General features: G+C 37.9%; 1 protein-coding gene across 5 annotated transcripts in view; it reads right to left on the bottom strand.

Moving 5' to 3' along the window:
• Positions 1–14,962, bottom strand: part of HSD17B4 (hydroxysteroid 17-beta dehydrogenase 4) — a 153,195-nt gene that overhangs the window by 110,873 nt on the left and 27,360 nt on the right. For all 5 annotated transcript variants that reach the window (XR_014015536.1, XM_081231332.1, XM_081231331.1 and 2 more), the window contains exons 9-11: positions 6,929–7,020; positions 3,746–3,770; positions 2,034–2,162 (exon numbers count right to left, since the gene is read on the bottom strand). Coding sequence is in view for 4 of the 5 variants with exons in the window: in XM_081231332.1 (XP_081087458.1) it covers positions 2,034–2,162; positions 3,746–3,770; positions 6,929–7,020 (246 nt within the window). In the remaining variant the exon portion in view is untranslated. The remainder of the gene's footprint in view (positions 1–2,033; positions 2,163–3,745; positions 3,771–6,928; positions 7,021–14,962) is intronic.

Genomic DNA, 14,962 nt, shown 5'->3' with positions numbered 1-14,962 from the left:
CGGATCCTTGTCCATAGATGTGCAATTTCCATCTGGTGGAGGGACAACTAATTTTCCTTCTCTCCCCACCATCACCCCTCCTCCAGGATGCAACAATGTCAAGATTACCCCCCAGGTCTCTGTACAGGTAACTTCTCAGAAAATATTACTGAAAATTCTTCCAGAGAAAACCACCGTTATGACCAGTGACTACGGACAGAATTCACAAGCTGCTATTCTGGGGTCTAAAGGTTAATAAATGAGATTCACAGAGTATCCACATATGCCATAAGGTTCCAAAAGCTCTGGGACCTTTCTAACAAACCTTAGATATCTGGGCCTCCTTCTAAACTCAGACAAAAACTATAACTAAACTACAGAATGTGAGATGAGCAGGGCTCTCTGCCATTCCTGGTGACACTAGGTAGGTTTCTTGCCTACCAATCCTCCTCTTACCACCCCATTTAGGCTGCTGCCTAGATGGGAGGCTATTTAACTGAAAGTAACCTTGGTACAGGCTGGTGGTACTGCACTCAAAGACAGACCACGTGAGTTAACTCTTGGCTCAAACACTGAGAAAGCTTTGGCCACTTACTCAGCTTTTCTGGGATTTAGTTCCATCATCTGTAAAATGAGAATGATGAAATGGGGGCTTGGAAAGTCGTGATTCTACAGAAAATGTAAGATTTTTTTCTAACTGTACTTCAAATACTAGGGGTATCTTTTCATTTATAACTATATAATTCATTGTTAGCTTTTTCTTTATATTAGTCTAATACTTTTAAGGTAATAAAATGGAATTCTGACCTCAGAGAAGAGTTTTTAAGATACTTCTTCCTTTTTCCTTTTCCTAATTTTCATTAATAGGTGACTGCTATTCATAGACTAGATTTACCTCAAATATCAAAAAAAAGAATACAGAAAATGCTACTGCTAATGACATAACAATCATGTTATCCTCTGATTGAGAAAAGTATAATGAAAATTTCAGTGAGTGTACCAGCAGACAGGAAAGTAACATTGGGATTAAAAAAAAAAAAAGAACAGTCATTTTTCAGATATATTCTTCTATCAAACATTAAATATAATACTAGAAAGGGAAAAAAAAGATTTTTCTGTAAAAATAATCCTGATTCATGATCCTTCCCAGAAAGGTCCTTTAAATTTCATATACTATATACATATGTGAGTTATACTAGAAAAAATAATGTGACTTTTATTGGCCATCTCTCCCTGTGGCATATCATAGACGATTCAATAATTCAAGGTAACAAGCAGTTACTAAATCCTTTCTATGAGTTCAGCACTATGCTAGCACCAAATACAAAAGGACATACAAGATACATTCTCTGCCTCCAAAGGAACTTATTATGCAGTTAAGAAACCACACACTTATAAAACAAAAGCAGTGGAAAGCAATCATGATTAGACGCTCAAGTGGTAAGAGTTCAGCTAAGAAAGAGCTGAAGCCCAGAATATGAAGCCCAGAATATCTGGGGAGGTTTTGTTGAACATCTGGGGCTTGAGTTTTTCTAAAGAAGCACCGAGATTAGCAGAGGTGATAAAAGGAGTAAGAGGCATCTTAGAAAGGCAGAGAAACAGTAGCAAAGACAAAGTGCTAAAACAAAGCAAAATCTATTCACTAGAGAGAAAAGACCTAAGCCTAAATAATATAAGACTTAAATAAACTTCTTGGGAAATAAAGAAAAATCAGGTCAGATAAGGAGCATGTGATTAGATAAGGCAAGACTTTGAAACCAACCACCAGATGGGGAATAGATGCATTGAGCACAAATGGGTAAACACCTCCTACCATCCACTCAATCACACATATACCAAAAAATCAGGATCATAAGAAAACTGAAAAACTGACAGTGGGAGTAACATACATACCTTAAATTGGAGAGTTCTAATACCTACTGGAGCAGAAAATGTGCTCTTGATGATTTGAGCATCTAAGTTATCACAATTAAGAAGACAATTCCATAACAGAAGAGAATGCTTTGTTGCCTCTGATTACCCAACCAGGACTAAACTGACTTGGGACTCTTTACCTTGAATTCTCTGAGGCTTGGTGGCATTATCAAAGTCACAGATCTTCGTCCAGTTAGCCTTCACCACCTCAGGAGTCATTGGCTGAGTCCTCTGTCTTACAATGGCTCCAAGGGTCCGCTCCCATCGTACTGGTTATAGAAACAAAACTAAGATACTGAACACATAGTTTAAGAGGGAGACAGAAAGTAGAATTCATGAGTCCCCTGGATTGCTTTTTTTAACATCAAGAAAAATGGAATTTGGAAAAAAGATTCTAACTTCTAAAGATTTTTACTACAAATTAAAAAATAATAATAACAAACCCATTAGGATGTCAAATTTCTTTTTCTAATATTTGAAGCTGAAGGGAAAACCTCTCCCTCCTCTGACTATGCCAGATTCTACTAAAGGTAGGATGAAATGCTGAATCAGAAAGTTAAATTATATATAATCACACCAAAAGACTGTCTTCATCACCACAGATCACTTAGATAATACACTTCAAGGTAACAGAACAGAATAGAGCTCTGTTGAATAGCAAACTGAAAACTAGTGGTGATAACAGGTCAAAGACTCCAGATAATCAAATTAATATATCAGACAACCCCACATAATTCTCCCTTTTCCTCCCTTTGCTCTTCCTCCTTTTCCATGGGAAGTCAACTAGATTGCCCAGATTCACAAAAATCATCACTGCTGCATAAGTTCCATGAAGATAATTTTTAACATTGTTTCTTTTTTAAAAAGCCTGAGGAATAAATAGAACCTTATTTAAACAGAATGGTCAGACTTTTATGATTACTAAATTGAAGGTTTGCCCTGGGGAATGACAGAAGCTTCTAGAGATTTCCTATTGAAAAAGTCCCATATATAGCTTTTATTGCAACAACTGATCTTCCTTTCTTAAAAGGTGTCATAAGACACTTAAAAATGTTTGAATAAGTTACTTCATAACTTAGAGAACAGTCATTAATAATACTCTACAATATGTTGTAACAATGTCATCCAGTAATGGCAGCCTTTTAAATAATTCAATTAATTTTGATACCAGCATCCAACTGAAAACTTGAATTGGGATATTAGAATGTTCACAATTTGTTTTAAACACCATACAGTAATTATCCAATTTGGAGCTCACAAGGTTTAAGAACTGGGGGAAGAGAGGATTTAAGCCAGATGAATTTACTATTGGGCTGAAGGAGAATAATTTCTATAGATCAGCTGCAATTTCTCTTCTAGAAAGCTGTCCAGTGTGATTCCCCACTGTCTCCTCCTGATGTCTCATGCTCCAAGGAAGAAAAGAATCACTGAGAGAACTGGAAAACTTGCCTAGGACAGAGCTCTTCCCATCTTCAAAAAACGCCCTCCCTCCCACTCACTACTCTGTTGAACAAGCACGTGGGGTGTTGGAGACATGGGAAGACAAACATCAATATAAAGAGAGACTGTGCTGTCTGAAGAAACAGCCAGTTCTGAATAGGACAGGACAAATATTGAATAAGCACTGCTAATAGGAAAAAAATTGGAAAGATCCTTGAAAATATCACAGGCCTGCAGGGCAACTTCTATGTTTTAGAAGACCTGTTGCTATAACAATGTTTGAATTTGATTATGCGTGCACTAAATCCAATGGTTCGGCATTTGACAAGGTCTTTACCCAGCTCTACCTGGATATGCAGTTTTAAAGATATGGAAATAATGTATGGCAAACCAAAAACCAAAAGAGACTTACATTTTCCAATCCATCCTGCTCCAACCTACCAAAAAGAGGAGGAAGAAGTTATACCATCTAATGTGAAATTACTAATAGAATTTTTATGAAATTAACTAAACAGGCAGCTATCTTTTTACGAGTATCAGAATGCTAGATGACAATGGATGAAAATAATGCAGCTCTACAAAAGTCCATTGACCCACATGACTTTGCACTATTCATGTTATCAGAGTAGAAAAATAAAGCAACACAATATAGCAGAAATGCATGTAGTATAAAAGCATGACTTTGCACAGAAACCAAGGTGTGAAACCAGTTCTTCTACAGACTAGCTGTCTGATCCTGGTTAAATAATTTGACTTCCTTAAACTCAAGATTCCCCTTATGTAAAATCAGGATGATAATACACTCTTCATGAAGTAACCATGAAGGTTAAACAATATAAATACCAAATTTGCCTAGCACATCACTTGAAATACATGTCCTTCTAGAAAGACTTAATGAATAAAAAAAAATAAAAAGCAAAGAAAAATAAAGCCAGGATTTGACTTAATGAACTACATATACTCATTTTAATGAAACACCTTTATATAGAAATAAGGCAAATGACCAAATACATTAATCACCATACAGAAAGATGATATTTTTTCTAGAAGCCATTCAAGGAAATCCTCAGAAGAAAATGTCTGATGTAAGAAAATCTGTTTGTCATGAGATGGAAACAACCTAAGTGTCCATCATTGGATGAATGGATAAAGAAGATGTGGCACATATATGCAATGGAATATTACTCAGCCATAAAAAGAAACGAAATTGAGCTATTTGTAATGAGGTGGATGGACCTAGAGTCTGTCATACAGAGTGAAGTAAGTCAGAAAGAGAAAGACAAATACTGTATGCTGACACATATATATGGAATTTAAGAAAAAAAATGTCATGAAGAACATAGGGGTATGATAGGAATAAAGACACAGATCTACTAGAGAATGGACTTGAGGATATGGGGAGGGGGAAGGGTAAGCTGTGACAAAGCAAAAGAGCAGCATGGACATATATACACTACCAAATGTAAGGCAGATAGCTAGTGGGAAGCAGCCGCATAGCACAGGGAGATCAGCTCGGTGCTTTGTGACCGCCTGGAGGGGTGGGATAGGGAGGGTGGGAGGGAGACGCAAAAGGGAGGGGATATGGGAACATATGTATATGTATAACTGATTAAATTTGCTAAATAAAAAAAAAAAAGAAAATCTGTTTGTCATATCTTCAAACACCACAACTACAGTGTTCCACATGCATATAACAGAAGAAACTGTACCAGCAGACAGCACACTTCTCAGTGGCTCTACGCTCAAGGGTATGGCTTTTTAATCACTCATTCCTTTACATATATTAACAGGACAATCGGCCTTGATGCTGTCAGAGTAGTTAAAGTGGCAGTGGTACCGATAACAGGCAAGAAAAATATCATCTTTTACCATATTTGGGGAGTGAAGCAACAAGCTGCAAACTCCTCACAGGTGCTAGAAACAACAGCTCCAGTCAATCCACAAAATCTCTATCTGCCACTCTAGATATCTATCAAAACTTGGCAAACACAGTGTCAATTTACATTCAAGGTTTAAGTCAAGATATTACACACCTCTCTTACTGTATTTTGTACTCAATCTCACACAGCAAATGTCCCTTACTAAAAATGTCCACAATATAGTAAAATAAAAGAACAACACACAAAACTTCATCTACAGCATTATCCTAGTTAGCTGTGTATGTTTGGGTGTGTGTGTAAACTGTATACCTAAAAAAAAAAGACTATTCGTGTAAAATGACATCTAATAAAAGACTGGAAAAGAATATCCACAAAAATATTAATAGGAGTTATCTCTTGATAGTGGTAATGTGGGTGATTTTTATTTTCCTCTATATACTCCCCTATATATTTGAAGTTTTCTACAAAAAGCATATATTATTCTTGTTCACAGAATTAATAACAAATATAAATGTAAAAGACAAAGAATTTTTTAAAAATTCCTTAATGAGTTAAAAAGACAGGCAGACCAAATTTTGAGCTCCACATGTCTTGATATTATTAATTTTCTCTTTTGTAAATCTAGAGTTGTAAAGTTCTTTCCACCTCTAATTTTCCACAATTCACAATCAACGACTGTGATTAAGAAAGCAGAGGCGCCTATCTCTGCATAGACATGTGTAGACTGTTTTTCATTTACTAAACAGCTTTTTATTCACATAAATCAGGCCAATATATATCATTCACTTCAAACTGAGCCAGGTAATTTTGCTACCAAGAAATGCCTTTGGACGTCATGTATTCCACATGCAACAGGTTTATTATGATATTACCACAGAGAATCAAATAAAGGGGGGTGGTCTAAAATATAACAGTTCATGCTAGAAAAGAAAAAAGAGATGAAACTCAAATGAGGACTAAAAAATATATAAATCAGCATAGGGAGATCTAAAGGGACTTTGATTATAGAGTGAAAACTGAACCTCACTGGATGGTAGGATTATGCGTGGTTTTTATTTTTATAGCAAACATGTAAAGCTTTGCAACAGGGAAACATAGCAAAGTTTATTTTTAAAGTTAATACAAATAATAAGTTGTGTTTACTGATCTATCATACCCAGACTGAATTCCTGCTATACTGATATAATAGTTAAAATTGAGGGGTGACTGCTCTGTATGCTAAGAGTTTAAAAATATGATCTCCAGTTCTCACAACAAAACCCCAAGAAAACTAAAACTCAGGGAGGTTAATTTGTACAATACTCCAGCGAGCCAGCAATTACCAGAGCAAGAAATCAAAACCTGGCCTGGTTGACTTTAAACCATCACCTTTGTCCTTTCACTTTACTACTCAGCATCTCTAACCAAATGAGACTTTCTGTATCTGACTAAACACATCAAACCAGTCAGTCACATTTTCATTTGACAAGAATATCAGAAATGAAGAACTCGGGAAGAACAATTGACAAAGTTGCTGTTACTTTCTCAAAAAAGGACATTTGTCATACTTGTTCCTTAATTATAACATATACATAATATTAAAAAATATACAAGTGATACCAACTGATGCAGATTTTTACAAATGTGAACAATTGGAAAATACTAATTTTTGAATCATTTTTTATATTTAATTACACAAATATTGCTTTGGGAGAAAGTGCAAAGGTGCAGAATACCTCAAACAAGCCACCATTTTCCTCACAACTCTCATGGCAAAGCCAAAGGACCAGGGGTGCCACGTAATCTGGCTTCAGAGCTTCCAGAAGATCTGAAATAAATAGCCAAAAAAAAAAAAAAATCTATCAACAAGAATATATACATATTCAATCAATCATTTTACTTTCTGAAAATTCTTCACTTATAAAATTATAGGTTCAGAGACTTTTTAAATAAACAAGAAAAAAATTAGATATACATAATTAATTAGTATTAACATCCAAGGCTTTTAGAAGAATCTTTTCATCCCAATGGAGACATTCAGGCTTCTAACATAGAAGGCATCAGATATACCTTTCCAAGATGGGTAACATGCTGTTTAGAAGACAAGTTAAAGCTGCCTTGGCAAAGACTGGTGAGCAAAGGCATACATAGCATAATGAACTTAGGTACCATTCATTCCCAAAACTATTTTGCTCTCCCAGAAGCTAGAGAACTACAAAACAGCCTTGACAACTGTAATGACAGTAAGATGATGTAAAATGGACCTTGCAACCATTACTGATGAGTCACAAAGTGTAAGAAATATTTTCCTGTTGCATACCTTCTGTGAGCAACTTAACAGAGCAGAAAGGTACTACACAAGGAGCATGAACACCTAGATTTTACTGCTGGCCCTGCCATGTAGGCAATTTAGGGCATTGAGCACAGCACTCAACTCTCTTGGACGTGTGTCTGTATCTGTAAGATGGTAATTAAAATGTGTTACCTGCCTATTCTACTAAGTTGTTGCAAGGCTCAAATGAGACGCTATTTGTAAACACATCTTATAATCTTTAAACATCAAATAAATGTAAATTTTAACTGTGAAGGGACAAAATATAGTTTTATATTTTAAAGTGACAAAGATGACATTTACAGTCCCTGTAACTTAAAGAGCAGCTCTAAAAACCTTTCATTTTACAGTATTTGTGACCCTAAAAACTGTGAGATAATATATACTTGTTGTTTTAATCCACAAAATTTGAAGTAATTTACTACACAGCAGTGAATAACTAATACAGCTTGGGAAGTTAGTTCATAAGTATTCATCCTAAGATTATGTTTCATTTCATGTAAGAAACATGTAAGTCACATATATGACTTTCCATTTTTCAAATATATTTCAAAGGGGGAAATGAAATTGCAAATGTCTCCACACATTACTCATAACACCTGGTTCTTTAACAAATAACTCCTTTGACAGCCTGTAAGTTAATATTTCAGAGGAAAAGAGGAAAAACACTGAGGCAAAATAAATTTTCAGCTTTTTCTAAACTATAAAAAAGTAATAAATACCAAAATTTAAAATAACAGAAATTCAGAATCTGAAGGGCTTTCAAAAATGATCTGTAACAACTCTCTTCTTTCACAGAAGAGAAAGCAGGTCCAGAAAGATTAAATTTGTCTAAAGTAGATCTTATTCTCCAAACATCTTTCACTAGGGTTTGGTGGGCATAAAAAATACTACATTAAACAGTGACCTAACATCTCTAGAGGTCAAAATTAATGGAAGCTACATTCTCAAAGGAAAGCAAATTTAAAAGCTAAGGTTTTCGGGGCTTCCCTGGTGGCGCAGTGGTTGAGAGTCCGCCTGCCGATGCAGGAGACGTGGGTTCGTGACCCGGTCTGGGAAGATCCCACATGCCGCGGAGCGGCTGGGCCCGTGAGCCATGGCCGCTGAGCCTGCGCGTCCGGAGCCTGTGCTGCGCAACGGGGGAGGCCACAACAGTGAGAGGCCCACGTACCGCAAAAAAAGAAAAAAAAAAAAGCTAAGGTTTTCAATATTTTCTTGAAAACTTGCTGCTTTCCCAAGAAAGTCTACAGCCAATGGCAAAAAGTGACTTAGGTAGGAGTCTAGCACAGAAATGATAAGCATAAAATTCTAAATAGTGGTTGTCTCTTGGCATGAAACAGAGGAATAGAATAGAAGGTATAAAGTTAGATGCAAGTAATGTTCCAATTCTTGGGTTCTGCAGGGTGTTCATGACTATGCATTACATTTTGATGCTTTACTTCTTGCCAGTAACCTACACTGTTGTGCATATATATGTAGTATTATACTTAAATAATCCAGTTCTTTAACAAGAATTCCTTCAATAAGATATGAGAGTATAGAGAGTTTTTAAAATAAGGGACTTTTTTAAATGGCCCTGTTGACAAAAGAAGAGGAAAAAAAATTAGATCTCAGGTACAAATAGCTATTCTACACTAAAGCAAACTGGTTAGGCACAGCTCTTAGGAAAAGCTAGCAAGTACATACTTGGTATTACAAATCTCAAGTTCTAAAATGAATGTTAGCTCAAACGTGGAAAGTAAAATGGTACTGTGAAAAAGCATTTGTATGCCATGAAGCAGCTAATTCTAAAGTAATTTCACTCATCAATTGTTTTATACTGTTTCACAGAAACTACTTTTAAAGTATTATAGATATTTTCTTTTTAGAAATATGTTAAAACCAGGAGTATCAAAAACCACACACAGTTTTCCACCAGTCAAGTATTCTATTTATTATACAACTAAATAAATAAGCATTGGCTCTCAATCATACATTTAAATTTTTAAATTTAAAACTTTATATTTCATGTTTTCAAAGAACAGAGTTGGAAGACTCACATTACCTGATTTCAAGACTTACTATAAAACTATAGTAATCAAAACATCATGGTATTGGTAAAAGCACAGGCCCATAGATCAATATAACAGAACAGACAATCCAGAAATACACCCACACATACATACATGGTCAACTGATTTTCCACAAAAGTGCAAAGGCAATCCAAATCAAGAATGAGGAATAGTCTTCAGGACAAATGAACTCGCAGTTTCTTCCACAAATAATTGGCATTTTTTTTAAAAAGGAGAATGAACTATCATATGTTAAATAAAACTTAAGAGATACAGTAACAAAATGACTGTGAACCTTGTTTAGTTCATTGTGGAATAAACTAACTCTAAAAAGATATTTTTTAGATAATGAGGAAGTTTTCATATAAATTTGGTATTAGACAATGTTAATGAATTATTTTATTTGGTGTGATATTGGCATTGTGGTTATAATGTCCATATCTGTTAGAGACACATTTCCAAGTATTTATTAGGTGAGATGCAACATCTAAGATTTGCTTTGAAATGTTACAGAGAAAAAGGGAGAGGGTAAGAAAATAAATAAATCAATAAAACAAAATCATTTTGAAATAAGCCCAGAGCATTCTGTTCTCCTTAACAAAGGCCTATCCTCAAGGGAAGCTACCAGAGCCTTATTTGACTTAAGGGAAGAGCAATTAGACTAGTGGAACCCCTCTAGCCTTCCTGTCTCAAATAAGGGGAGAAAAAAAAAAAAGGCTAAAAAACTCTACTGAAGGTGAGAGTCCAGAGACTTTGACCTGCTAAAACCATGGGGATTTAATCATAAGATTATAGAACACTTCCCCTTGCCATAATTTATAGCCACTTCAACAGGGCTCCAGTATAACAACAGTGGATTACAACTGAGAGAGCTGCAAACACAAAGAGTACCCAGGGAAACCCAAAGACAACAGGGGACACAAAAACAATAACAAAGAGGAAAATGTAGCCTCTGACACCAACAGCTACAGCAACCAATATACGCAACCTAACTCCTAGCCAGATAAACATGAAACCTCACAATAAAGCCCTGAATACCACACTTTCTACTACCCCAATACATCATGTTCAGTTTTCAACAAAAATTTCAAGGCATGCTAAAAGGCAAGAAAAGTAAAGGCTGAAGAGACAAAGCAAGCCTCAGAACCAGCTTGAAATATAGCAGAGATTTTGGAATTATCAAACTAGGAATTTAAAATAACTGTGGACTACTGCAGGGACTTCCGGGTAAGATGGCGGAAGAGTAAGACGCGGAGATCACCTTCCTCCCCACGGATACACCAGAAATACAGCTACACGTGGAACAACTCCTACAGAACACCTACTGAACGCTGGCAGAAGACCCCAGACCTCCCAAAAGGCAAGAAACCCCCCACATACCTGGGTAGGGCAAAGCGGAGAGATCCCCACACAGAGGATCAGTGCCGAGCGGCACTCACCAGCCCGAGGCTTGTCTGCTCGCCCGCCGGGGCGCGCAGCGCTGGAAGCTGAGGCTCGGGCTTCGGTCAGAGCGCAGGGAGAGGACTGGGGCTGGCGGCGAGAACTCAGCCTGAAGGGGGCTAATGTGCCACAGCTAGCCGGGAGGGAGTCCGGGAAAACTCTGGAGCTGCCGAAGAGGCAAGAGACTTTTTCTTCCCTCTTGGTTTCCTGGTGCGCGAGGAGAGGGGATTAAGAGCGCTGCTTGAAGGGGCTCCACAGACGGGCGCGAGTCGCGACTGAAAGCGCGGAGCCAAGTGACGGGCGTGGGACGCTGGGGCTGCTGCTGCCGCCGCCAAGAAGCCTGTGTGCGAGCGCAGGTCACTGCCCACACCGCCCTTCCGGGAGCCTGTGCAGCCCGCCACTGCCGGGGTCCCGGGATCCAGGGGCGGCTTCCCTGGGAGAACGCACGGCGCGCCTCGGGCTGGTGCAACGTCACGCCGACCTCTGCCGCTGCAGGCTCGCCCCGCACTCCGTGCCCCTCCCTCCCGGCCTGAGTGAGCCAGAGTCCCCGAAGAGGCTGCTCCTTTAACCCTGTCCTGTCCGGCGACCTACACGCAGAGGCGGGGCCAAATCCAAAGCTGAGACCCAGGAGCTGTGAGAACAAAGAAGAGAAAGGGAAACCTCTCCCAGCAGCCTCAGAAGCAGCGGATTAAAGCTCCACAATCAACTTGATGTACCCTGCATCTGTGGAATACATGAATAGACAACACATCATCCCAAATTGAGGAGCCCAGAGTCAGTGCTGTGCCTCTGAGGTGGGAGAGCCAACTTCAGGACACTGGTCCACAAGAGACCTCCCAGCTCCACATAATATCAAACGGCGAAAATCTTCCAGAGATCTCCATCTCAACACCAGCACCCAGCTTCACTCAACGACCAGCAAGCTACAGTGCTGGACACCCTAAGCCAAACAACTAGCAAGACAGGAACACAACGCCACCCATTAGCAGAGAGGTGGCCTAAAATCATAAAAAGTCCGCAGACACCCCAAAACACACCACCAGACGTGGACCTGCCCACCAGAAAGACAAGATCCAGCCTCATCCACCAGAACACAGGCACTAGTCCCCTCCACCAGGAAGCCTACACAACCCACTAAACCAACCTTAGCCACTGGGGACAGACACCAAAAACAACGGGAACTACGAACCTGCAGCCTGCAAAAAGGAGACCCCAAACACAGTAACATAAGCAAAATGAGAAGACAGAAAAACACACAGCAGGAGAAGGAGCAAGATAAAAACCCACCAGATCTAACAAATGAAGAGGTAATAGGCAGTCTACCTGAAAAAGAATTCAGAATAATGATGGTAAAGATGATCCAAGATTCTATTTCCCAGATCCAAAATCTTGGAAATAGAATAGACAAAGTGCAAGAAACAGTTAACAAGGACCTAGAAGAACTAAAGATGAATCAAGCATCGATTAAAAACACAATACATGAAATAAAAAATACTCTAGATGGGTTCAATAGCAGAATAACTGAGGCAGAAGAACGGATAAGTGAGGTGGAAGATAAAACAGTGGAAATAACTGCTGCAGAGCAAAATAAAGAAAAAACAATGAAAAGAACAGAGGACAGTCTCAGAGACCTCTGGGACAACATTAAATGCACCAACATTCGAATTATAGGGGTTCCAGAAGAAGAAGAGAAAAAGAAAGGGACTGAGAAAATATTTGAAGAGATTATAGTTGAAAACTTCCCTAATATGGGAAAGGAACTAGTTAATCAAGTCCAGGAGGCACAGAGAGTCCCATACAGAATAAATCCAAGGAGAAATACGCCAAGACACATATTAATCAAACTGTCAAAAATTAAACACAAAGAAATCGTATTAAAAGCAGCAAGGCAAAAACAACAAATAACACACAAGGGAATCCCCATCAGGATAACAGCTGATCTCTCAGCAGAAACTCTACAAGCCAGAAGGGAGTGGCAGGACATAATTAAAGTGATGAAGGAGAAAAACCTGCAACCAAGATTACTCTACCCAGCAAGGATCTCATTCAGATTTGATGGAGAAATTAAAACCTTTACAGACAAGCAAAAGCTGAGAGAGTTCAGCACCACCAAACCAGCTTTACAACAAATGCTAAAGGAACTTCTCTAGGCAAGAAACACAACAGAAGGAAAAGACCTACAATAACGAACCCAAAACAATTAAGAAAATGGGAACAGGAACATACATATCGATAATTACCTTAAATGTAAATGGACTAAATGCTCCCACCAAAAGATACAGATTGGCTGAATGGATACAAAAACAAGACCCATATATATGCTGTCTACAAGAGACCCACTTCAGACCTAGAGACACATACAGACTGAAAGTAAGGGGATGGAAAAAGATATTCCATGCAAATGGAAACCAAAAGAAAGCTGGAGTAGCAATTCTCATATCAGACAAAATAGACTTTAAAATAAAGACTACTAGAAGAGACAAAGAAGGACACTACATAATGATCAAGGGATCGATCCAAGAAGAAGATATAACAATTGTAAATATTTATGCACCCAACATAGGAGCACCTCAATACATAAGGCAAATACTAACAGCCATAAAAGGAGAAATCGACAGTAACACACTCATAGTAGGGGACTTTAACACCCCACTTTCACCAATGGACAGATCATCCAAAATGAAAATAAATAAGGAAACACAAGCTTTAAATGACACATTAAACAAGATGAACTTAATTGATATTTATACGACATTCCATCCAAAAACAACAGAATACACATTTTTCTCAAGTGCTCATGGAACATTCTCCAGGATAGATCATATCTTGGGTCACAAATCAAGCCTTGGTAAATTTAAGAAAATTGAAATTGTATCAAGTATCTTTTCCGACCACAGTGTTATGAGACTAGATACCAATTACAGGAAAAGATATGTAAAAAATGCAAACACATGGAGGCTAAACAATACACTACTTAATAACGAAGTGATCACTGAAGAAATCAAAGAGGAAATTAAAAAATACCTAGAAACAAATGACAATGGAGACACGACGACCCAAAACCTATGGGATGCAGCAAAAGCAGTTCTAAGAGGGAAGTTTATAGCAATACAATCCCACCTTAAGAAACAGGAAACATCTCGAATAAACAACCTAACCTTGCACCTAAAGCAATTAGAGAAAGAAGAACAAAAACATCCCAAAGTTAGCAGAAGGAAAGAAATCATAAAAATCAGATCAGAAATAAATGAAAAAGAAATGAAGGAAACGATAGCAAAGATCAATAAAACTAAAAGCTGGTTCTTTGAGAAGATAAACAAAATTGATAAACCATTAGCCAGACTCATCAAGAAAAAAAGGGAGAAGACTCAAATCAATAGAATTAGAAATGAAAAAGGAGAAGTAACAACTGAAACTACAGAAATACAAAAGATCATGAGAGATTACTATAAGCAACTCTATGCCAATAAAATGGACAACCTGGAAGAAATGGACAAATTCTTAGAAATGCACAACCTGCCAAGACTGAATCAGGAAGAAATAGAAAATATGAACAGACCAATCACAAGCACTGAAATTGAAACTGTGATTAAAAATCTTCCAACAAACAAAAGCCCAGGACCAGATGGCTTCACAGGCGAATTCTATCAAGCATTTAGAGAAGAGCTAACACCTATCCTTCTCAAACTCTTCCAAAATATAGCAGAGGGAGGAACACTCCCAAACTCATTCTACGAGGCCACCATCACCTTGATACCAAAACCAGACAAGGATGTCACAAAGAAAGAAAACTACAGGCCAATATCACTGATGAACATAGATGCAAAAATCCTCAACAAAATACTAGCAAACAGAATCCAACAGCACATTAAAAGGATCATACACCATGATCAAGTGGGGTTTATTCCAGGAATGCAAGGATTCTTCAATATACGCAAATCAATCAA

Source organism: Mesoplodon bidens, assembly GCF_964165515.1.
Source record: "Mesoplodon bidens genome assembly, chromosome: 4".
NCBI lineage: Eukaryota > Metazoa > Chordata > Mammalia > Artiodactyla > Ziphiidae > Mesoplodon > Mesoplodon bidens.
Note: the sequence above shows the minus strand (reverse complement) of the source record. Positions and strands in the feature narration are given on the sequence as shown.